Source organism: Dryobates pubescens, chromosome 20 (assembly GCF_014839835.1).
Source record: "Dryobates pubescens isolate bDryPub1 chromosome 20, bDryPub1.pri, whole genome shotgun sequence".
In the NCBI taxonomy this organism is placed as follows: Eukaryota; Metazoa; Chordata; class Aves; order Piciformes; family Picidae; genus Dryobates; species Dryobates pubescens.
In genome coordinates, this window is record NC_071631.1 from 9,039,989 (window position 1) to 9,063,412 (window position 23,424).

A 23,424-nucleotide genomic window follows, 5' to 3' on the forward strand; every position below is an offset into this window, starting at 1 on the left:
AGCAGTTGTAGGACAGGGGAGGTGAGCCTGCTCCTAAATGCTGCAGCCCTGCCACCAGGGAGGCAAAGCAAACAAAGGCTTAGAAAGGGATCAGTAAATAAAATGCTCTCATCAACTATGCCACAGCCCTTTGTAATAAATCAGAAAACATGCAAATGCTCCTTCATTAACTTAATACTTTGCAATTCCACAAATCCTTCTCCCACCAGCCCCCTGTGGAAAAGCTCTCGCTGCTGCTGTGAATTCCAAGCAGCATTCAAGGCAGGCAGAGGGACGTGACCTGTTTATATCACCTCTGAGGGCAAAAGGAAGGCACTATCATGGGAACTCTGCTCTGGCACAGGGACCTGACTGCTCTGTGCCTTTCCTATTTATTATAATTTTGCCTCTGATAAGATTCCAATTAAAAACCCAGGCCAAAGGGTGAGATTCCCTCCGAGCAGGCTGATATGCATGCAGGCAGCAGTGGCAGAGCACTGCAGCATGGCTGACTGCTGCATCTGCTGCCCCTGTGCAGCTGGCCATGGGCAAGAGCCACTGAGTGTCCAGCTGGAGACTTGCTCAAGTAGTGCTGTGTGAAGAACCATAAACGAGTGTCTGCAAGGGCTCAAGGTTGCTCTCTCATCACAACTCCGCAAGGCTTGGGGAACATCTAGAAATCTCTGCAGCAAATAGGATCTTCTGCTGCAGGTATTCTTGGCAGCCCTTCCACTCAGCTCTGTTTGTGAACCTTTCCACTGAAGGGTTTCAAATCTTAAAAGGCAAGGAAAGGGAGAAAGACAAGGAAGAGGCATTCTGAAGGCCACTGCTCAGAACTGGCAGGCAGGGCTCTAGAACATCATTTCTTCCTCTGCTATTAATCTTGCCAGTGACTGTGCACTTTCCTTTAGCTACCTCTAAAAGAGCTTTGTCAGATCATTTCTTTTCATCCCATTGTTTGAGAAAGGGTAGAAATGGAATGAGTTAAGGACTTCCTTGCAGCAGTGGGGGGGGGGGGTGTGTGTACCCAGAGCCAGGTCCCAGCACTTTCACCTGAGTCACCATCAGCATGCTCAGGCTTTCCTAACTCCTAAACACCATGAACACAACCTGGCTGTCTCAGTGCCCTCCAGACTCTGACAGGAACTAATGCTGCTCTGTCTGGTGTTGGATGGGACAGTTCCTCTCCAATGAGTTGTTTAATCATGTCTAGATATAATGTCTGAAGAGCTCTATAAAACAATGCAGGAAGATACCTTGTGGCATTAACTTCAGAATAGCTCTTTCTTCTCATCACACTGCATGCCTTCCACTCCCATTAATTTCTATGTGGTTTGGGGACACTCAGCAACTTCAAAGAAATGGCCTCAATATCCTTGAGCCTTTAAAGTTCAATACATTATTAATGCTAAATTAATAGGGCTTCCTCTAAAAGGAAACCACTGAGTTCCTTCCACACAGCTATCGATGTCTCATCAGGTTTCTGACACAAGCTGCTCTCTGCACTCTCTGAACAGAAAGTTACAGATCAGGAATGGCACAGTCAGGGACTGTCCTGTGAGCTGTTACAGGCAGAGCTTTTTTGTTCTTTCCCCCTATCCTTGGCTCCAGGAAAGCCAAATCATTTCCTCAGCAGTCTTCCTATGAGGGACCTGTGCCCAGAATTTCAGTATTCATCACTCCTTAGGCAAACTCAAGGGGAAAAAAATAAAGGTCTTCCAATTAACCTAAAGGCATGGCATCAATAATAGGTGCTTGATCCTACAAATCACACAGCAGCCCCAAATCCAATGGGATTCTATGGCACACAAGAACCTGTGGTCCAGAGCGTGCCATGGAAACACTCTGCAGGGCTGCACTGTGTGCAGAGGATCCACAATGCTTCAGCGGAGCCATCACAGCATCCCCCATGCCCTAACACCTGGAAAAGAAGGAAGGCTGCCTTCAGCTTGGCCTGAGAGCCCAGCAGAGCTGTGTCAGGCTGGGGGCCTACACAGAACATGCACAGTCCTGAGCACACAGGAGTCACCTCCTGTCCAGCATGGCCAGGTACAAAGAGCTGCAACAAACACCACACAGCCATCCAAAAGCCAGCAGCAAAGGGGAGACCAAAATTCTTTTGCTGATACTGAAGTGGCTCCACAGCCCCAGATTTCTGCTCATCCTGGGGCTGACAGTCAGGGCACTAACCCAGACCATCTCACAGCTCTCTGGGCCCCCAGATCTGAACTGTCTGTCCTGCTGCTTTCTGAGCTCACAATGTCAGAGAAGTGCTTTGCTGTCCAGACAACAACAGCTTTGCAAGAAACTTGCTGTCAGAGGAGTCGCCAAGAGATGGACCCACCCCAGACAGGGGCATCCCGACAGAAAACTGACCCCATCCTAGCATGGCTTTATTGCTCTCCACCCTCACCACAGCACTTCAGCAGGTTCCAGCTACTGCTGGTTCTTGGTTGCTGGGTATTTCTTAGCAGAATGGGTGGGAAAAGAAGCTCTGTAGCTAATTTTTCTGAGCTGCCAAGTACCAGCCTTTCTTCCAGCAAGGAGCAGTATCCAGGGGTGCTAAGGCTGTGATGTATTTTTCAACACAAGCATTGTTTCAGACTAAAGCAGATTCTGACTCTCTCAGAGCAGTCTCTCTGCATCATGCAGGCTTCCAAAGGATCCCAGTTTGTGCACATCCCCTAGGCTGCACATGGCAAGTGCAGGAGAACCTGAAATAACAAAGAACTCACTAAATTCTCTTCAAGCTGCCAGAAAAGGTTAGGATCACCTGGTCTGTTCTGTGTGCTGCCAAACAATGGGATGCCACAGGCTAACACCAATCCCAAGGTCCATGCTAACAATCCAGGGCTTCCATCACTTACATTCCCAGAAAAACTGTGGCAAGTTCAGTGTGTGTTACTGGAGGCAAGAAAAAGGACTGCAGAAGGATATTTGATGCTGAGATAACTGGAGCCTGTTAGAGCAACTCCCATGTAAGAAATGACTCTGAGTGCCCAGGAGCAAGCAGAGCCTCTCACCCTGCAGCATAAGAAGCTATCCAAGGTTGCACATGATGCTTACCCAGGCTGTCATAATGAGCCCCAAGTCATTCACCAAGGCAAAGTGTCCAGCTCAGGATCCCATCAGCCAAGCAGGAATGTTGTGCATCACAAGCATTCTACAGGCAGAACAAACCCCACCTTCAGCTGGATATCTGTTGCTCAGAGCTTGCTCTCCTTGGCTTTTGAGAAATTAGGCTTTGGACACTGACAGAAGAAGAAAAAAATCAACCCCACTACAGGTAAGAATTAACAAAAAGGATTTAGTTCAGGGGAACTGTCTGCAGAAAGAGGGACTGCAAAGGTTTCATCACAGATTTCCTAGCTTCCCTTCTTTTCATCTCCGTGCTCTTGTTTCTTCCAAGTCAAGGTCCACAGAAGTTTCAGGCAGTCTTTTATCCTTGCCTGTAGCAAGAGGAAAGAATTCCTTTGTAGTGAGGGCTAACCAGCTCGGGCCTGGGAACAGAGGCTGCAGATGTAAATGTTCATGTTTGCTTCTTAGCAGCCTGGCACAGCTAAAGCAGAGATACCTGAGTTCCAGTGTCCTCTGGAGCCCAGACAGCACTGCCCCTGCACCCAGGGCTCTGCCCTGTCTTATTTACCTCTACTCTAAAGTCTTCTAAAGGTTTACTTCCAAATCTTTGTGCTGTTCAGTGTTCCACCTTTGGCCAAGACACTGACTGGAGCTCCACACTGAACTCCAGGGAAATCCAGGGCGTGCACACAAACCACAGCCCACCCACAGAGGCAATCACCAACACCACTGGCTGTAAGCTCAGTTTTGAGCCCTGTTAGACAGGTGCTTAAGGTCAAACTTGGATGATAGAACTGGATGCATGGAAAGAATCCTTTCTCTAGCTTCATACCTGGTTCACTGCAACTGGCATGCTGCAGTGCCAGGTTTTCACTCAGCTACACAGGAAACAAAGCTCAGAACCAGATTTTGCATTAGCCAGACTGATCCCCACCCTTGCACACATGCTTGGAGCTGATCCAGGCCCATACCTAAAAGGATTTATGTTTTCTTAAATCCTTATGGCACTGTGTATGCAGCACCTGCTTGTTTTTTCCCCAGCACAGCTCTGTGCAGCAACATCTTGATAGGACATATTGATAAGATTTATCTCTCCGTACTCTTTGCAGCACCAGCAGGTTGCAGAGGTCTTATGGCACAGACAGCACAAGCACAGCTCACCTCTGCCTGACAGACCCATTCCAGAGCTGGGGAATAGCTTAGCCACAGCTGCTTCAAATTGTTCTGCTGACCTGCAGGCTGCAGGCCAAACCCTTTCTGTCTGTCCTCTGCTTTGCAGTGCTGGAGCAGGTCCTGCCTCCAGCTCCTGGCCCTCTCTTTGCTGCACATGCCTGCCCATCTCCCTGGTACATCACCAGCCATAAGGAGCCCGAGTCCATAACTCTCAGTAATGCAAGCAGTGCCTGTAGCTCTCAGAGCTTTCTTGTATGAGTGAAGATTAATAAGATTTAGCAGGAGTGCAGCAGCACTCTGCAGAGCCCCAGCACTTTGATGAATGATGCTCTCACCGCAGCCTACGCCGGGCGCATTCTAAACCCTCCCAGCTGATAGGAGCTCTCCTGATGACTTTGAATCCACCCTGAGTGTGGTCCTGGGACAAACAGGAGCTTTGGTCACCCATCTGTATTGCAGCCTTCCTTCTGGGTGCACGCTTCTTTAACTGTGCCTTCCCCAACTGCAACCCAAGGAAGGTGTGATGAAGGTGGCCCTGGGCTCGCAGTCCTGCCGCACAGCTCTGCTGGCTGGCTGGGGACTGTGCCAGCAGCAGGGATCACCCAGCAGTGACAACATTCCCTTCACAAACATTCACCAGTTCCTCTCCTTAGTTTCTGCCATTAGGAAGCAGCCTGTGGGTGGCAGATGCCAGGGCAGTAAACAAAGCAACCTCTGATATTAAGGAGGTAGGTAAGGTCTGGTTATTCTCAAAAAAACAGAAGGCTGCTCCAACAAAACCAGTTCTGGGGTCATGCTCTTCTGCCAAGGCCATCCAACAATTCTCACTGTTCACCCTGGCAGTCCCAGGGCAGTATTTAATCTAACAGCCTTTGGAGGGATAAGAGCAGGCTGGATTTGAGTTGAAAGGAGATCTGCACCCTTCCCTCTCCCCTGCTCCAGAAATAGCTCCCAGTAAAAGAAGAGATTTCCTGCTTCAGGTGGTGTTTGATTCATTCAGCTGCAAAACCTTTTGGTGACTTTGGGGGTGAGTAAAATGCCACTTTGGCATGACTGGCATTTAACAAACTCTATCTCTACCACATAGGGACATCAACATTTTCTTCCCTTCAATTATTTTTATAGCAATTCTACAACAAAGAGTGAAAACCCAACATGTAAAGTTTTATGGACCACCAGGCTACATTGCTGAGTATGAAAGAAAAGAGCAACCCACAAGAGAAGGCAACCAGTGTGGGAATGAAGCCAATCATCTAGAAGAGATCACTAATTACCTCTCATCATATAGCTATAGAGAGTTTTCACTGGACAGCTACAGCCCTGCCATAGACCACAGGCTCAGCACACAGCCCAATGGAGGCATTAACCTCTCTGTTGCTGTTAAACAGGATGGCAACCCTCAGCTAACACTGCTGCAGTGTGCCAAGGTGAGCCAGCAGCTGAGCAAATCCTGTCTCAACAATGCTGGAACCATGTCACCTTTGAGCTCAAGTGTCAGGCTTGCTCTTCTCCCCTCAGTGACTTGTCACTCATCCCAGGTTTTAAAAAAGTGACAAAGAAATGCTGAAGAGAGGCAAAGCATGGAAAAGGTTAAACCCTAACTCAAGTGCCTGCTTAAGCAATAGCACTGCTGGGCTCCCATCTGCCTTCAGCCAGTCCCTGAGCTCAGTGCCCTGGCAGCCCCCTGCAGCCACTGCTCCTGGCACTTCCAGGTAAAAAAGCATCACAGATTCAGGACATGATCTAAACTCCCCAGGTGTTCCTGGAGAGGTTCTGTCTCTTCTCTATAGGTATGCAGATACATTCCAGAGCCAGATAGCCTTTACCCTTCACGAGGCAGTTTGTAGCCCCAATGTGCAGCTGTGGCAGAGCATTTGCTAGACACAAACTGTCTCCCATTGCCCTGCTTTAGTGGGAGCTGCTCAGCACTTCTGCAAATCAGGCCTTGGGGAAAACAAGCAACATACGACTAGTGACCGCCCCTGTAAAGTTTGATTGGAGTGGGTTGCCAAGCAACACAAATTCTATCAGGGGCAGTGATAAAATCCTATCCTCTAGAGAATCCTTAAGTCCCTTTGTCACTATCTCCTCTTCCTGCAGTCCCCTCCTTTACTCACCACGTCCCACAACCTCTGCAGTGAAACGAGATGCTGCTAAATTTGTGTCTTCTTGCACAGGCAAACACACTTTTGGTATTTCCAAAGTGCTAAGATCATTTCAGTTGTGAGTCTGAATTCCTCCCATGCCTCTCCCCCACTCTGTTTTTTGAATAGGACTTAACCAAACCCTACCAACTGGCCTCACCTGGCACGGTCACCTACCAGAGCACTGGCAAGCTTGGCTCTTGCCTCTCTTTCCCATACCAAACTGGCTCCCAGGACTAATTTTCTCCTCCCTCTCTCTCTCTCCCTGCCTCCAGCACTCCACAGCACCATCTCCTCCACACCAACTGTCTGCTTGTCTTCCCACCCAGCACCCAGCACAGCTGTCCTCACTCAGCCAGGCAGCCCCACCGCAGGCAGATCCCCAGCTGCAGCCCCAGGCACTTAGCTGATGTAGGCTGGATGACTTATTTCAGGCTTCTGAAGGAAATCTGTTTCTCTCAGATGCTAACTCCATTTTTATCACACTTGTGTATGCAAATAGATGTGTGTGAGATGTGTGTACATCTGTGTGTGGATGTGCACAACACTGGCAACCAGGATAAATGTGAATGGAATTGATAAGGAGGAACAACAGCGGATTGGATCAGCCAGCCTGGGAAGGGCCCAGCAGATGAGATTTGAGTGCTCCCTTAAAGAGTGGGTTACTGAAGAGCTCCTGGGAGTAGAAGAGGAGATGTGCCTGGGGAAGTGGGCAACTGGGCCAGCAGCTGCAGCAGTGAAGAGAAACTGGAGAAGAGCAGACACTGCAGGGCAGAACCAGAGGCCAAGGGATGGAGATGAACTCCTGCTTGCAGCAGAGGTCCTGAAGGAAAGAAATCCCAGTGGTGGATGACTGTAAAGCAGTGGTTGAGCTCTGAGCTCCTAACACCCGTGGGCACTTCTTGTTCCAGATATCTCACATTTCTCCCCACCTCCTTCAGAAAAGGACTCTCAGAGCTGCTCCATCCCCGTTATCCCATACCCTGGATGCAGGGGCAAACAAACTGGGGACCTGCTGGGTCTGCAGCAACAGTCAGCAGCAAAAGTGTGAGAAAAATGAATACAAACTAGGCAGCAAAGAGAGATCCTTCATCTAAAAGCCTTCCAGCCATTACAGCAAGAGGTTTAGGAATCTCCTGAGCCAGAAGTTCCACTGCATTAGCCTTGGAAAACTGAGACTAATAATGCTGCCTGCTCACACTTGCTTCAAGTTCCCTTGCTACCTGCAGAGCAAATCAGGGCTCACAGCTCTCCTCTCTAGGAAGAGGCAGCCCACAGCTAGGGCAAATCAGGTGGAGATTTAGCAAGAGCAGTGAAGCTGTGCTGAGTGTGCACAGCACCATTTAGGCTGGAGCAGCATCCAAAAGCTCCATGCTGCCAGGCACTGGATGGACACCTCCAGCCATGCACGCCCTGTCCCAGAAGCCAGGCCAGGCTGCCTCCATACACCTCTAATTGGGCTCTCCTTGAAACTGAGCCTGGATCTGCAGCATTTGCAGAGTGCAGCTCTTTGTTTACTCCACTGGGCTGGAACAGGAGAATTGCTTTGGTCTGTCCCTTGTGAAATGCAGGCCTTGCCAGCACCCCACAGGACAGAGCGCAGAGGCTAATGATAAGGTATAAAAGATACCTTCATCCTCCAGGCTCCACGCTTTTGACAGGCTCATCTATTTCTGCCCATCATAAAAGCTCTGATCTCAGCCCTGTAGGCTCAATAAATAGGACATTCACAGTTCAAACCTCTTTAACTGCCTACAGAAAGTTGCTAGCTCCATCCAGCTACTCCAGGTGACATTTCCACCTTCCTTTCCTTTTGGGGAGGGAACCAGGGGAAGGAAAGAAAAAGGAAGAGGTGGTGTACATCCACCTTCCTCCTTTTTTACCCTGCATCAGAAAGAAATTGGTATTTTCCTGAAGGCCACTGGCAGTTTGTCTGCTTTTGAGTCAGCCCTTCCTCCTGCTCTTTTTAATTGTGGTATTTACAGGTTATTTTTGACAGCTTGTGCAAGCATCCTCAACAGTGCAGAAATGCCAAGCACCTAAAGCTGACATGAGATCCACACTGCCATTTACATGGTAACTAATCAGCTCTAGGAGAGGGATCATTAAGCTCATCATAGGCATCTTTAACAACCCTGCTTGGAGGCTGACAGAGCAACGAAAGCAAAGCCCAAGTTCAAATGATGTGCAAATTCCACCGTGTAAATAAGGAGAAGAACCTTCTCTGGGGGGCAGCAGGAACTCAGGCTAACTGCTGCCCTTCCTCAGCAGCAGTGACCTTAGGTGAGGCACAAGGGAAAGGAGGCCACACAGAACACTTGTAACATTTCAGCATCACTGCAGTTTAACCTGGGAAGGATTTTACTGGACAGCTTCCAGCTCTGCCAGGTCTTTGTTGCATCGTAGACTTGATTCCACAGCTGAAGACCTTCAGAATAACAAAGCCATGCAAAGAAAGAGCAGATTGACTTCTTGGCAGGAAGTCAATGTGCAAATACTAATGAAATAATGTCAGTAAGCAGTGAGACTCCTCAAAGGTCAGAAGATAGGTAGTGAAGAACTTCAGCACTGAGGTTGTTAACAATTTTGTCTTTGAGGATTCTGACAGTTTCTGTGCTTTAAGTTAAAATGTGATGACTGAACAGCCAAGCTCTCCATAGCTCCATCTCTGTCATTCTTCAGACACAAAGACTGTCCTGCTCCTACAGAAGCCAGCAACCCAATTTCTGTCCATTTAGATGCAGAACCAAAGGCAATGCCCTTTATTGAAGCTCGATTTCCCCTCCTCACTGGGCCCACTTACACCAGTTGCAATATGGCAGGACTGAAGTGTTTCTGTAGAGCTGGGGATAGATCCTACTCCCCTTTAGTGTACTGCCCCCTTGTCACCTTCCCTATCCCTGACACAGGTCACCTGTGAAAGAAATGCAAACTATATCCTAACCTTCCATGACCCACAGGATCTACAACTTAACCTCCCTGTTCCAACATTTAGCAAAGCAAAGCAAACCTCCAGCATTTCTCCCAATCTGTGGGAAAGTGGCACACACCTGGGCTTGGGAAGTGAGGAGATGGCACCAACATATCTGTAACTCATGGCACAGCTCTGCAAACATTGCAGGTGAAAGCTGCTCATGAATAGCACAGAGAGTTCCAAGCTTCTGAGCGCTCTCCACAGCACCATGGTCTGTTTCCCAACATCTCTGCAGTCCTTGGAGAGGTGTAGCTGCAGATTTAATGAGCAATGCAAGCCATCTGTTATTGCCTCCAAGAGCAACTGAGAAAAAAAACAGCAACACCAGGAGTGCAGGAGATGGCAAAAGCTTGAACAAAATGGACCATCAGTAACAGGGTTCTCTGTAGGACTGCTGCACAAACAGCCCTCTGGTGAGCAAAGGACATCTTCATTCTGCAACTCTTGCAATATCCAAGGCAGAGTTAAATCTGGGCTAGAGCCATGCAGTAAAAGCCCAGGGTAATAGAGCTAGTGGGTATCTTGCTTCTGATCACAAGCCAGTCTCCCCAGTATGCTGCCTCCCCAGGAGCTGATTCTTCAGTAGCCATGCTCCAAGCTACCTCCTTTCTCTTACACACCAGAAAAGATCCTTAGAGTTATGCAGATGTATGCAAATAAAGCTGCTGCCTGCTTTACACTCAAGGCAAGCTGGGAAGAACTGGCAGTGCTTCTCACCTGCTCAGTGGGGTTATAACCAACTGCTCTGGGTGCTGGGCAGGGGACAGTCAAGCCCCTGGTCCCCAAGGTGTCTCAACAGAAAGCGAAGCCTGACACCAGGCTAGAGCAACTCAGCTCCATGAAGCCCCTCAGCAGGCGGTCACAAATGCACTGCAGGGATGCAGGATGCTCCCTGATGCCTCTTTACTCAACAAATCACAGAGCCATAGAGTCATCAAGGTTGGAAAAGCCCTCCGAGATCATCCAGATGGGCACTAAACTACATCCCCAAGTGCCATGGCCACACCTCCAGAGATGGGGACTCCACCACCTCCATGGCCAGTGCCTCATTTGTCTGCAGGGTGAAGCTGAGGAGGAGGATCTGCACAGTGCCTAAGCGCCAGCTAAAGGTCAGACTACTCTTTTCCACCCCACTGTGAGCCTATAATTCAGACCCAAGTCTAAATCACTTGGAACTGCAGCTGAAGCTTCAAAGCCTGGGTGTGAAGCTGCAAACCTGAACTCCTTTGTATGTTTGAGGTTCATTAGTGTCTAGGTCTCACAAATTGTTCTTCTCTAGAACATGACTTGAGGACAGGGCTTGCTTTAGCTGCTGCCAGGTGCCTCACTGCCTCCTCCCAGTAGATGCCATCCAGCCATACACATTTCCCCCATTAATATTTCCCCCTTCCACAAGAAAGCTTGGAGATATTGCCCAAAATCCACTTAAATGCTTTGGGTTTCCTTCCACAGTCCCAGTTTTATTTGAACACAATATTAAATCTGGAAGCAGAAAAATAACTGGAGGTCCATAGTTTGCATGATGAGTTCTCTTTGGCCTACTTTATCCTCCACAGCTTTGTGGCAAGAACAGATGTAAAAGCTCCTTGCAGCCTTAATCAAGACATACTATTACTGAGATAAGCAGAAGGGCAAGGAATAAGCCAGGGTTCAGAAAGAGAGAGGGCTGCATGAAATAAAGGGTTTATTTTAATCACCAGACTTCCCTGCCAGAGCTTAAGTCCATTACAAAGTTAAAGCCACCTTACTCTGCTGTGTGTTAGTGTAAACACAGAATACAGCTGTAGTAATTTACTAATCAGAGGTATTTATTACCTGCTGGCCCTTCACAGCAGCACTGCAGTATTTTGCAGTGATGTTAATGAGTTATTAATTTATACAAATGACTATTGCAGCTTCCTCCCCTTTCCCAAGCAGATTAATGAAGTGCAGATAAAGTGCAGGATGCTCTGCTCTGGCTTTTCCACATCTTCCTAATGTTCCAGAACAGCAGTTAAACCCCACCCAGAGCAGAACTCAACATCAAATTATTGGTGTTATTTTTTTTAATGACTTTTTCAGCATGGAGTATTTCCACAAATCACAAACATCTGAAAGCCAAAACAACTCCAGTGCAGAACCTTAGGCACAAGTGTGGTAAATGGGGCCCAAAACACAGCCAGGAGGAGTTCCACCCATTCCCTTGCCTAACACAAAGCTCTCACTCAGACCAAATGCCCCCAGAACTCTCCCAGCCACAATCAGAGCTTGATGTCCTCCACCAGCCATGCCCTAAGTCCTGTCTCTCCCATACTGTGCTGGTGTTAACATCCCTGCTGAAAGCCAAACCACTGCACTCTTGTGCTCACAGCTTCCTCACACCCCAGGAGATGGATGAACTGCTCCCTCATTTCTTCCCTTTGGGTGTGTGCCTTGTTCTGTATCTGGGGAAAACTTCTTCCCCCTGCACAGAAACTGAGCACTGAAATGAATTCTCTGTGCTAGATCTCTGGGAGCAGCCCTGAGCCCTGATGCTCCAAGTGCTGCACTCCCTTACAAAGCATCATTTCCCAAAAGCCTGAGCAGCCATTCTGCTGTTGGCTACATCTTCAAACATCACTTGAGGGGACAACTGCTGGTGCTGGACAGACTGAAGGAAGACAGTGGCCACCATTGGTAACACTGAAGCAAAACTAAGCTTTGATTTCCATCGCTCTCATGTGAGCTACAGCTACTGCCAGCTGGTATCTAAACACAGCAAAGCTTTCTTCAGCCACACACATTTCAGATCACACTTTTACTGTGCTGTACAACAGCATAAAAAGAGTCTGAAGCTCGCTTCCACTCCAGAACAGCCAAGACCAGTGTCTCCAAGAGCAATAAATAATAGGATACTGCTAACACTAAACACCAAGATGGTTAAAACCATTACAAATCCATATCTCTGAGGAACTTAACAATCTATATGTTCAGTCAACTTAAAAGATCTAGGAGCAGGGTTTAGTGGATTAGTAACAACAGACCATTAATCTCTGCAGCCTCAATTTTAATCCAGCAATGACCAAAGTGATTGAAAACCAGGCTGCCCACATGACTGGTAAAGCTGCTGGGCAGGGCTCCCTCCCACACCTGCATGCCAGCAGCAGAGGTCACATCCTCTCTCTAATGGGAATGGTTACCAAGAGCCTTCTGCTTGACACTTCACCTTGAGTCCTGTGTCCTGTTCTGGGCTCCTCAATTTAAGAAGGACATTGAGACTCTTGAATGTGTCCAGAGAAGGGCAACAAGCCTGGGGAGGGGTCTGGAGCACAGCCCTGTGAGGAGAGGCTGAGGGAGCTGAGGTAGTTTAGCTGGAGAAGAGGAGGCTCAGGGGAGACCTTATTGCTCTCTACAACTACCTGAAGGGAGGTTGTAGCCAGGTGGGGGTTGGTCTCTTCTCCCAGGCAACCAGCACCAGAACAAGAGGACACAGTCTCAAGCTGCACCAGGGGAAGTTTAGGCTGGAGGTGAGGAGAAAGTTCTTCCCAGAGAGAGTTGTTGGCTGTTGGAATGTGCTGCCCAGGGAGGTGGTGGAGTCACCGTCCCTGGAGGTGTTCAAGAGGGGATTGGACATGGTACTTGGTGCTGTAGTCTGGTAGTCATGAGGTCTTGGGTGACAGGTTGGACTTGATGATCTTTGAGGTCTCTTCCAACCTTATTGATTCTGTGTTCCCAGCAGCTCTGGCAGAGTAATTCCAGTGCACACTTCCCTGTGAACCCAGAGCTGATTCAAAGGTTCTGCTGCACGCTTTCCTTCAGCCTGGATTAGCAACAGTTGCTTTCTGCCTGGCAAGATACCCAGCCCAGGCTTGTGCAAAACAAACACTTGGTTGTTTCTACCTAGGAGTTTAAAGAAGCGTGTAGGAACTGATGACTGTCATTGCCAGCAAATGCCAGGAGATTATTTCTGTGCAGTTTATATAATATCAGTGAAAGTTCTGCTCAAGCCACTTCAGGAGTTTGGAAAAGGATGCAGCAGTTATTATGTCACACACTGCTTTTATCCACTGCTCCTATCTTTACCACACAAAGCACTCAGATTCTTTTACCTGGATCAAAAGATATCTTCCTACAGAACTGTATCAATTAATCAGAGATTATGAAGATTCCTGTTGAGCTTAGCTGGCCTTTTCCAATGATTTTGCATTATTTATCTCTTACAGCACTGCTGCTCCTTGCTCCAGCAAAGCACTGCAGCACATCCTGCATCTAAACTGGTTTGCACAATGCCAGATTAAGCCTCAGAATCACAGAATGCTCTGGGTTGGAAGGGGCTTCCAAAGGTCATCCAGTCCAACCTCCTCTGCAGTCAGCAGGGACATCCTCCACTAGAGCAGGTTGCCCAGAGCCCTGCCCAGCCTCACCTTGAATATACAACTACCTGAAGGGAGGTTGTAGGCAGGAGGGGGTTGGTCTCTTCTCTCAGGCAACCAGCACCAGAACAAGAGGACACAGTCTCAAGCTGCACCAGGGGAAGTTTAGGCTCGAGGTGAGGAGGAAGTTCTTCACAGAAAGAGTTGTTGGCCATTGGAATGGACTGCCCAGGGAGGTGGTAAAGTCCCCGTCCCTGGAGGTGTTCAAGAGGGGATTGGACATGGTACTTGGTGCTATAGTCTGGTAGTCATAAGGTGTTGGGTGACAGGTTGGACTTGATGATCTTTGAGGTCTTTTCCAACCTTGTTGATTCTATGATTCTAAGTAGTGATTTTTAAGCCCCCAAGTTTGCCACCCTGCTGCCCAGGGAGGTGGTGGAGTCACCATCCCTGGAGGTGTTAAAAAAAGGCTTGGATGTAGCACTTGGAGCCATGGTTTAGTTAGTCATGAGGCGTTAGGTATTAGGTTGGACTTGAAGATCTCTGAGGTCTTTTCCAACCTGGTTGATTCTATGATCTCCAAGGATGGGACCCCAACCACCTCCCTGGGCAACCTGTTGCAGTGTTCCACCACCTCATGGTAAAGAACTCAGACACAGCAAACCACTTCAGCATGCTCCTAAGCTTTGCATTTTGCTCAGTCTCTGTATTCATGCATCACAACAAAACCTGAAGATGATGACAAGATTTTCAGCTCATACTTCTGCTACCTGATGGAAACAAATCATATTATTTATTGCTCTCTTTTGCATCCTGTTCCTCAGTGAGTTAAATACCTGAGACTGCACAACAAAGGCACAATTGCAGCCTAGCAAAGATGAATTGATAACGACTTGGTGAGAGTGCCAGGGGGGGCTGCTGAAGATAAAAATTATGCATCTGCAGGTAACTTGAAATCCCACCTGCAATTACCAACTGCCACATAGCAGCCTCAGGATCATCTGGGCAAATGAGAGAAGGCTCTGGAGTCCTTGTAGACTGCTTGGTTTTCCAGCAGGCACAACACCCCTGTACCAGTGCCATACCACTCTGAATATGGATGTAGACAAAAAACCCACAGGTGAGCATGCTGGGAAATAGAAAGTGGGGAGTCACAGACATCATGGGGTTGCTGGAGGCCCCAGCAGCACTTCCAACCATGCAGCTCCCTATAGTCACACACTCATCATCTCTTTCTCTCAGCATTAGCCAGGCATACTCTATAGGAGTCCTGCTCTGCCAGCCTTTCTACCCATGGAAGAAGAGAAAACTCCATCCTGGTGACTATTCCTGAAGCAGAGCTGGGCACTACAGTAGCTAACAGGAGGAAAGAACCTAAATTGGAAACAACCCACAAAACTGCCAAGAGGATGATTGCTCAAAAAACATCTTTCCCTCTAAATCCATCTCCCTAAACATTACTTCCAAAAGCTGGAGATGTCAACACATTCAGAGAAGGGGAGAAAAGGAGAAGGTTGCTTAGCTTCCTCCTGCATGCTTCTGCTCAGGAGCCCCTTGGGGCAGTCAGTGCACAATTGGATCTGTTCCATACTTCAAAGCCAGGTGACAAGGATACAACCCTGAGCTTGACCAAGTTAAGCACCACTGATAAAGGGGAGAAGGAAAAGCATCAAAATGTAGGGATAACAGTATGGATAATTTCTTCTCTCTGTACTTATTTTAGTATCCTGTTAAAAAGTGCATTCTAATTAGTTATTTGTGAATCCCAGCTGCTGTGGGGTTGTTTTTTTTGGCAGTGATATTACACAAGATAAAACTGTGGGGCGTTTAAGTTGAATGCTGATAGCACTACAGAAACACAAACGGTACAGATCTGCTCCTTTCAAGCAGAAGTGTTTGGGGATGGGAATAAATACATCAAACAATGAAAGCCTGCATTGTCTTCAGTTCTGCCCACTGCTTTCAGCACAGTGTGCATGTGGGAACTGATCAGCTGCCATTTTCCGTGATGAACAAAAGACAATGGAGTATTTTAGGGCTGTAACCCTGGGTAGGCTGTACCTGGCACTCCACAGCAGCACGCAGACCTCTAAAAGCCATCGAAAGCTTTTCTCATTGCCAAGCTTTTGAGCTTTTGCCATTTGTAAGGCCCAAATCTCACTGAGACTAATGCCATTGACAGCATTCTTGGAGTTCCAAGGCCTTTCAAGGTGGCTGGAAACACAGGTTTCCTCATGCCTGCTGTCAGCTGCTAAGTACTGCATCGAAATCTGTTTAAAGGTGGTTTGGATGTGATGCTTGGGGATATGGTTTAGGGATGAACCTTGTCGAGTAGGGTTCTCAGTTGGACTTGGTGATCCTGGAGGTCTCTTCCAACCTGAATGATTCGGTGATTTCCCACACTGACAGCTAATTTCACCTCTTATGGGTACTCATGTTGGCCATAACTAACTGTCAGCTCGTTTTGACTGCTGCTTGAGCTAGCAATGAGATGCTGATGAACCAGTTCTAGATATTCTTCTATTAACAGCCCAGATGGGTCAGCCACCAACCCCAGTCTTTGCCATGCTGAGTTAACCATAAACAATCAGTAATGATGATAAACAGCAGCTCCCTCAGCTCAGTTACAACCTTTCAACCGGGAAAGCGAATGATACCCTGACCAAGAGCAGCAAATAGGCAAACCAGCAGCCTAGGCTAAGCAGAAATCCCTTCTGCATTGGTGTGCAAGGAATATTCATGATGCAAGTGGAAAACCAATTCAGCCCTTGCTGAATTTAAAATCTGGCTGTTGTAGATTTCAAAACTGAAACCTTTCCAAGAATATCATCAGCAAAACTTCTCTGTAACATCAGTTGTATCTTGAGCATTTAAAGATAACCTCGGATTGAGAGTGCTTGTGCGAGTTGAGGTTTTATTCCTGCTTTTGCTAACGTGGTTTTGGAGGCTTGGTGTCTAGTTCAGCTGCATCAGCAGCGAGCAAGGCCACCAGGCGAAGGGGTCCCTCTGAAATCTGGGTTATCTTCACCACCGAGATGTGGGCAAGAATAGCAGTGATTACCAGCTCCTTGGATGGCAAACAGCTCAGCAGAAGATGTGCAAAACTATTCATAAACCTTTCCTTCGCTTACCTTTACGTAAGCCAGAATCTGTGTGTTGTGTTGGCACTTCAGCGCCTAGCTGGTCACGCTCGAGCTGCAAAACCAGCCACCAAAATAGAACGGTGAAAAATGCAGGCCACAAGAGCCCACCCCTGCAGCAGGCATTTATAGGAGGCTGCAAGGCTATTTCCATAGCATTTGAAAGCACAAACATCTTCACACCCTTAGGAAAGGCAGCAACATCTCTGAAGTGAGAAAGCATCCAAGTGCTGGGGAACTGAGTCTTTGGATCCAGCATATGGCCTCCATCCTGTGTTTGAGTGTGAGCAGGAGGGTTGGAGCCACGTGGATTTTCAGTAACATCAACAAACTCCATGCAGGCATGAAGGTTTGCCCACACATGTGAAGCTGTGTGATGGGACAAGGCATGAGATCACACTGTGATGGACTGGAGGCCAAAAGCTGCATGGCAAGCCTTTGTGTAGGTACACAGCGAGTCCTTTCTGCCCTCTATACCTACACATGGATATGTGATATGCTGTGAACAATTCCTTCTCCTTGGATATCACATTTTTTACTTAAAAGTGCCAGAAAAAAGCTATTTTGAGAACAATTCACTTGCTGTCAACATTTTTTTGTCAAACCATAACAATGAACCACTGACTGTTAGCTACTAATGGACATCAGAGCCTTGATATTCTTCTCTTCTACAAGACTACCTCAGCTTGAATTATATCATGTTGAACAATGCTAAGAGAAGAAGAATTATCAGACCTTACAGACCATCACTCAACAGATAATTCAAGCCCTGGCATAATTTAGAGTTCCTACAGGACAGCTCTGTGTTATGCCAGGTAATAAGAGCTCAGAGACTGCACAAGCAGTAAGACAGAAGATGAAGTGCAACTGGGCTCCAAATACATCCCTGGCCCTTAATGCCAGGAGATGCTCCATCAGATGCACACTGGAATTCCTTGACAAGAGCAGGCTTTTATGACATCTTGGGTGTTGGTAATGCACGAGTTATGAGCCCTGTGTGCTGCCAAACAGGCCGAAGAAGTCACATCATAAAAGGGATCTGTCCCTGTGTGACTGGAGGATGATGGCAAAGCATGAAGGGAGCTGCTGGTATTGTGTGAATTTAATCCATATTAGTTCCCACAAGCCAAAGCAATCAGAGCTAATACATCAACCCATAGGAAGCCACAAAGATGTTGAACATGCAGGTTCTGTAAATCCTATTGTGATGGATTAGCAGAAAACATACACAGAAACCTTCTTAACCGATGTCCACGACAGCAGCATTTTCTTATTTAAATGAGGTGCCCTGCAAGGGTTTGCACACAGCATCCTGCTGCCTTTCTGGAAATGGGTGGCTGATGTTTAGAATCACCTCAAAACTGCTGATGGTTTATGCAAATGTCTGTTGCAAGCAAAGGTGGCAGCCATTATGGGATGCACAACATCCCATCTGAGAACACTGATGCTAACTCATCTTTGGTGGTATTGCTATCCAGGAAGGAAATTCTGGACCTCCTACCAACAGCTGTTGTCCTCTTTCCATAGGAACAGTTAAATCCCTGTGCCACGATTATCTCCATCTTCAAAGCAACAACAACCAGAGAGGTCTTATGTCAGCCTTCTATCCACAGGACATCTTCCCTTCCACAGCCTCCAAAGACATAACACAAACCATGACTCTCAGGAAACAGAGTATGCAACTCAAAGGAGTAAACATGAATCATGACTCGGAAGGAAAGAGAGGGCTTTCATTCCTTTCTAAAGGATGGAAATTGGTTTCGTGGTCCTTCAGCCTGCTCCTACTTCTCATTTGCATCTGCACAAAGAGACCAGATTCCATTTTCAAACACAATCTCAAGAAGCAAACCCCTTAATTCAGAATGCCAGGAAAGCAAAAATATTCAGCTTGCAAAGTTCACAGGGAATTGTTTTGCCAAGCACAAGGGCCAGTAATTAAAAATAAATTAACTAAAAGCAGGTATCCTTAAATCTCAGCATCATTTCTTCCAAAGCCAGCAACCTGTCCTACATACAGGTAACTGACTGCTAAAAACCCCTTAGGTATAAAATATTTTGAAACTATAGATGCCTCCTTTTCATAGAGGAAATCACTTCCCATAGACTTAAGTCTCACAAAAATTCCTGAACGTGAGAGGCACCAAAAAGCCAACTGTGTGACTTCATTACTCAATTCAAATAGGAAAGAAAAAGCCAACTGTGTAACTTCATTACTTAATTCAAAGAGGAAACAAAAAGCCAACTGTGTAACTTCATTACTTAATTCAAAGAGGAAACACAGCCTGAGCGATACCTTCAGCATGATTTCAATGTCACACAGCAAAAGACAATGCAGCATAGCGTTGAATTTGTGTTTAATTACTGATAAACTAACTCAACAGTCCCTTCCTTTCAATGCCTGACATCATCCCTTGGAGCAGCAGCCCTTAATAGGCCCTAATCCAAACAGCCACTGGAATTAGGAGGAGGGCTCCCGGGTTTATATGATGTGGAACTGAGTGACTGCTAATGTTCAGCAAGGATCCACGCACACAAGACCAGCCTGCTTCCCTGCTGGAACAGCTGACTTAGAGAAGAAGGACAAAATAATGCTCCCAGACTGCTTAATTCACGGTTCTGTCATCTGCAGCTGCGTGCTCAACCAGTGGATTTTGGAAGTGACACATTGAATGAATGACCAATGCTGAAGGGCTGAAAATGCAGCTTCTGGAACCCAGTGTGGAGGCGAACCCTAACCAGCTGTGCTACACCTCCTCTTACTCACACTGCCACCCAGATATCCCAGCTAGATTATATGCTACAAACCCTAGTGTAAAAAAGATGACAGAGGAAAGATAGGAAGCATTAGTGCCAGTCAGATATCTACACATCTTAATCCTTTTACCAAGATGTCAAATACTGGGGATTCCTGAGGAGAATTTAAATCCCTAGGAAGAGGGGGGGAAAAAAAGGCAAGAAAGGCTAAAGCAGACAGACTTCCTCAAAGGGGTTAAAATAACCAAAACCATGGCTTTAGCCACGCAGCAAAAGCATCCTACCAGTCACTCATCCACTTTATTCCCCTAAACAAAGCATCCGAGCCAGAGAGAAAGAAAGCAGAGATAGCTATCGGTGCGCGCTGGTGCTAGAGGGAGACGGCGAGCAAGGACCGCGCGGCAGGACTGAACCCGCTGCCGACTGCCATGCCTGGGCTCCCATGTCTGAGGAAAGCAGGGGAGGAGGTCAGGAAACTGGCAGCCAAACGTGTGCCATAAGGAGCTGCACAGGGTGGGACAGCTTCTCTCTGGCTCAGGATATTACTGTCAGAACGGGCAGGAAAGCCACGAGCTTCATTTCTCCATTCTCAGCGCGATGCTTGTGAAGTGCCTCCTCTGAGGAGAGCTGGACAGGTGGCACCTCACGCTGAGCTAAATAGAGAAGTGTGAGATTTAAATGACAAGAGGCAGCAGGTTTTGCTGTTCTGAAGAGCGAGGGAGGGAATTGTACTGATGGTACCAATGGACACATGTGGAAGGTCAGCCTGGGGTACTGCCGGTGTCACCTGGGAGCCTGGTGCCACTCTATAGGGATGAAAGAAGGGCTGACGTCCCCCCGTGGGCTGACAGCAACACTGTGTGCTCCAGAATATGGGAGGTTTGGGGCAGACACAGGCAATACAAATTAAACAGCAAGCCCCAGTCGCTGGTGTTGGTGCCACCAGTGCAAGGGCTGCAAGGGTGGCTCATTCGGGAAGGGCTGCAGAAGGTGCAGTGGGTGCAGGTACTGCCAGGGTGCTGCTGGCTGGGAGCTGTGGCTGGGAGCTGTGGCTGGGAGCTGGCTCAGACCAGTCTCTGCATAGTCCCAAGGCAGCTTAGCGCTCCCTGTCTCCAACCAGCTCCAGGCTGGACACCAGGATGTCCTCCAGGATCTCCCGCCTCCCAACAGAAGTGCTGCCTGCGTTCCCATTTCCGCACTTACGCAATGGCTGGAGGGCAGAGGCAGCCTGCAGAGAAGGGGCACAGCAGGAGAAGCTGGCAGCCTGCATCCCCCTGGGGCTCCCTGAAGTGTCCCAAACTAGAAAACCGGCCACCTCCCTGCTCATGCCTCCTGCAAGGCGATGATTCCAGCATGACTGACATGACAAACGAGCACGGCAGCCAGGGCTCCTGCAGCAGAAGGCAGCGTTTTCCCCGAGAATAAATTGTTCCAATGCCTTACGCCAGACACCCGGCCGTGCCTACTCATTAATTGGACAAGCTCTGGTGACAACTGAAATCACCGACTGCTGCATACCGGAGGGGAGAGAGCTCCGCAAGCGTAAACCGAGCAGCCTAACGCTGGAGTCCCAGCCTCCAAGGAGTCCTCCGAACGCGACTGCCGTTTATTTAAACTCATTTTCAGGGTACAGCCACGGCAAAGCCCCTCTGAAAAGCTGAGGCACCGCTCTTCAGCGGTCCCACTCCCTTTGCAGACCCCGAGCCGTGGCACCAGCGCACGACAGCCCTGCCAAGAAACCGCAGCCCTTTGGAGAGCTGCGGATCGGCTGAGTTTAGGAACTTCGGGAGCTATGAAATCCCGGGATTCCCACAGTGGTGCGGCTAAACCCACTCGCAGGTACATTAGGAACGCCACACATCTGTGATCAGCACACTGAGGTACTCACTGCAGCCACGGGATCACAATTACTGCCCGGTTACTGGAGCTGGTGGGGGGGAGCATCGCCGTTTTTCCCTTTCTGTCACGACCCACTCAAGACACATCACTCGTGGATTTTTCAGCTATTTTGATGCGGGTCTCTCTGTACCTTCTGCCCCTTGCTATGTGGAAGCTTGGGGGACCCTGTGTGGTATTTCCCTCCCCTGCCCTTCTGCGTACCTGAAATGCAGACGATGAAATTCGCTTGCAGAAGAAAAAGCACCTCCCAAACAATTTCCATCCTCTGATTCTCATGCCAAGTGCATCCCTCGGCGAAAAAAAACAACAAAGATCAATATCGCAGCTTAAACGATCCCAGCAAATTCCCGTTCGGACCCGCAGCCGGTATTCCCCAGATGTGCTGACAACTCATGTCCGAGCGCTGCCTCCGCACGGCTCAGCCGAGATCCCTTCCTTCGCCCTCCAAAAAACACCACGCAGCCAAGTGCCGGCGCCGGGCTCTTCCTCCACGAGCGAGAACCAAATCCACCAGATTTCCCCACACGACATAGACAGCAGCCCCCCGCCGCTCCGCTCCGCAGCCTCCGTGCCAGGGCGGCGGGCGCCGGGCAGCCCCCAACTCCGCAGGTCTCGGCGGGGCAGTGCCGGGGGGCCCGGCGGCGGATGGAGGCGGGGGGGGTCCTCTTCTGCTCCTGCTGCTGCTACAAAAGGAGCGGAAAGAGATTAGCCCCCGTGCACCGCCCCCGCCACGCATCCACCCCCGCACCCGCGCTGCTGCCGGGGCTCCGCAGTCTCCGGCGCTCCCCGGGATTTCCGCCAGTCGACTGCAGGGGTCCTTCGTGCCCCGCGCACCGAGCGGCCCGGCCCCGCCACACCGGCCCCACGGCGCCCGGCGATGGGGGAGCTGCATCGCACCGGCGCTGCTGTCTGTGGGACACCCTCCACTCCCCCAAAAACCTGAGCTGCAGAAGCAGGGATCCTGCAAGCAGCGGGGGCCGCGGGCATGGCCGGGGTGGGGAGTGCCGGTACCGATCAACTTATTGAAAGAAGGAAAACAGCCCCGAACTTGCGGCGAAGGGCGGCGGGGGGGCTGCAGCCCACAGTTAGCAGAGTGTCGGAGCGGCACTGCTCACGGCAGCCCCCGCCGGCGACACTTCTTTATAGATACCCCCCCCCCCCCAAAAAAAAAAACCAACCACCAACCCTCAACAATCCAATCCCCCAAACCAAAGCACGGCAGTGCCTCTGTCGGGGCAATCTCCTACTTACCCCCAAATCCTCCTGCTGTTTATTTTCTCAGCTCATGGGCTCTGCCTCTGCCCGCAGCCCCCCAGACAAATCGAGGTCAGGCTCCCAGCCGCTGGCTTCAGCCCCCCCCGCCTCAGCTGTGAGCAGGTGCCATAGCCGGCGGCTCTGCCCCCTCTCCTCCACCGGTTCCCGCTATTTCGCCATTTCCCGCAGCCGGAGCCGGTGCTGCGGGGTGCCGGGGGCCGGCGGGCGGCAGCGCCGGGCACGGCGGGGCTGGGCGCGGCGGCGCGCACGGGCGGGGTGCGGGGGGGCTCCGCCGCGGAGGCGGCGCCTGGGCGGGGGCGGTGGAGCCGCGGAGAGCAGAGTCTGCGGCTAGGACCGGGCCGGCGGTGGGGTGGGAGCGGCGGGAAGGAAAAGAACCTTGCCCGGCACGGGCGCCTCGGTTCTGCCCGCCCCGGCGCATCCCGGGAGTCGCTGCTCACTTTGTTTGAAATGTGGGTCCGGGTTCATTTATTTCCCACCCCCCCCCCCCAAAAAAAAGCAGTGCCCCCGGTGCGGGGTTTGCCTTCCCGCAGTCAGGCGGCGGGGCCCGAGCTGGGGGGCTGGTGCTGAGGGGGGTATACGGGAGTGTAGTGGAAGGGAGTGCGTGGGAGGGGGCGGGTGGGTAGGGGCTGCTCCCAGGCGCAGCGCCAGGCGGAGGCGGGGGGGCCTCGGTCTGTCGC

At 49.6% G+C, this 23,424-nt stretch overlaps 1 protein-coding gene across 1 annotated transcript in view; it reads right to left on the minus strand.

The window, feature by feature from the left end:
* The window catches only part of CA10 (carbonic anhydrase 10), a 123,817-nt gene extending 100,834 nt beyond the window's left edge, over positions 1–22,983 (minus strand). Inside the window, exons 1-2 of the mRNA XM_054170432.1 lie at positions 22,724–22,983; positions 21,674–22,155 (exon numbers count right to left, since the gene is read on the minus strand). Coding sequence (XP_054026407.1) covers positions 21,674–21,734 — 61 coding nt within the window. The 5' untranslated portion in view covers positions 21,735–22,155; positions 22,724–22,983. The remainder of the gene's footprint in view (positions 1–21,673; positions 22,156–22,723) is intronic.
* Between the last annotated feature and the right edge of the window lie 441 nt (positions 22,984–23,424).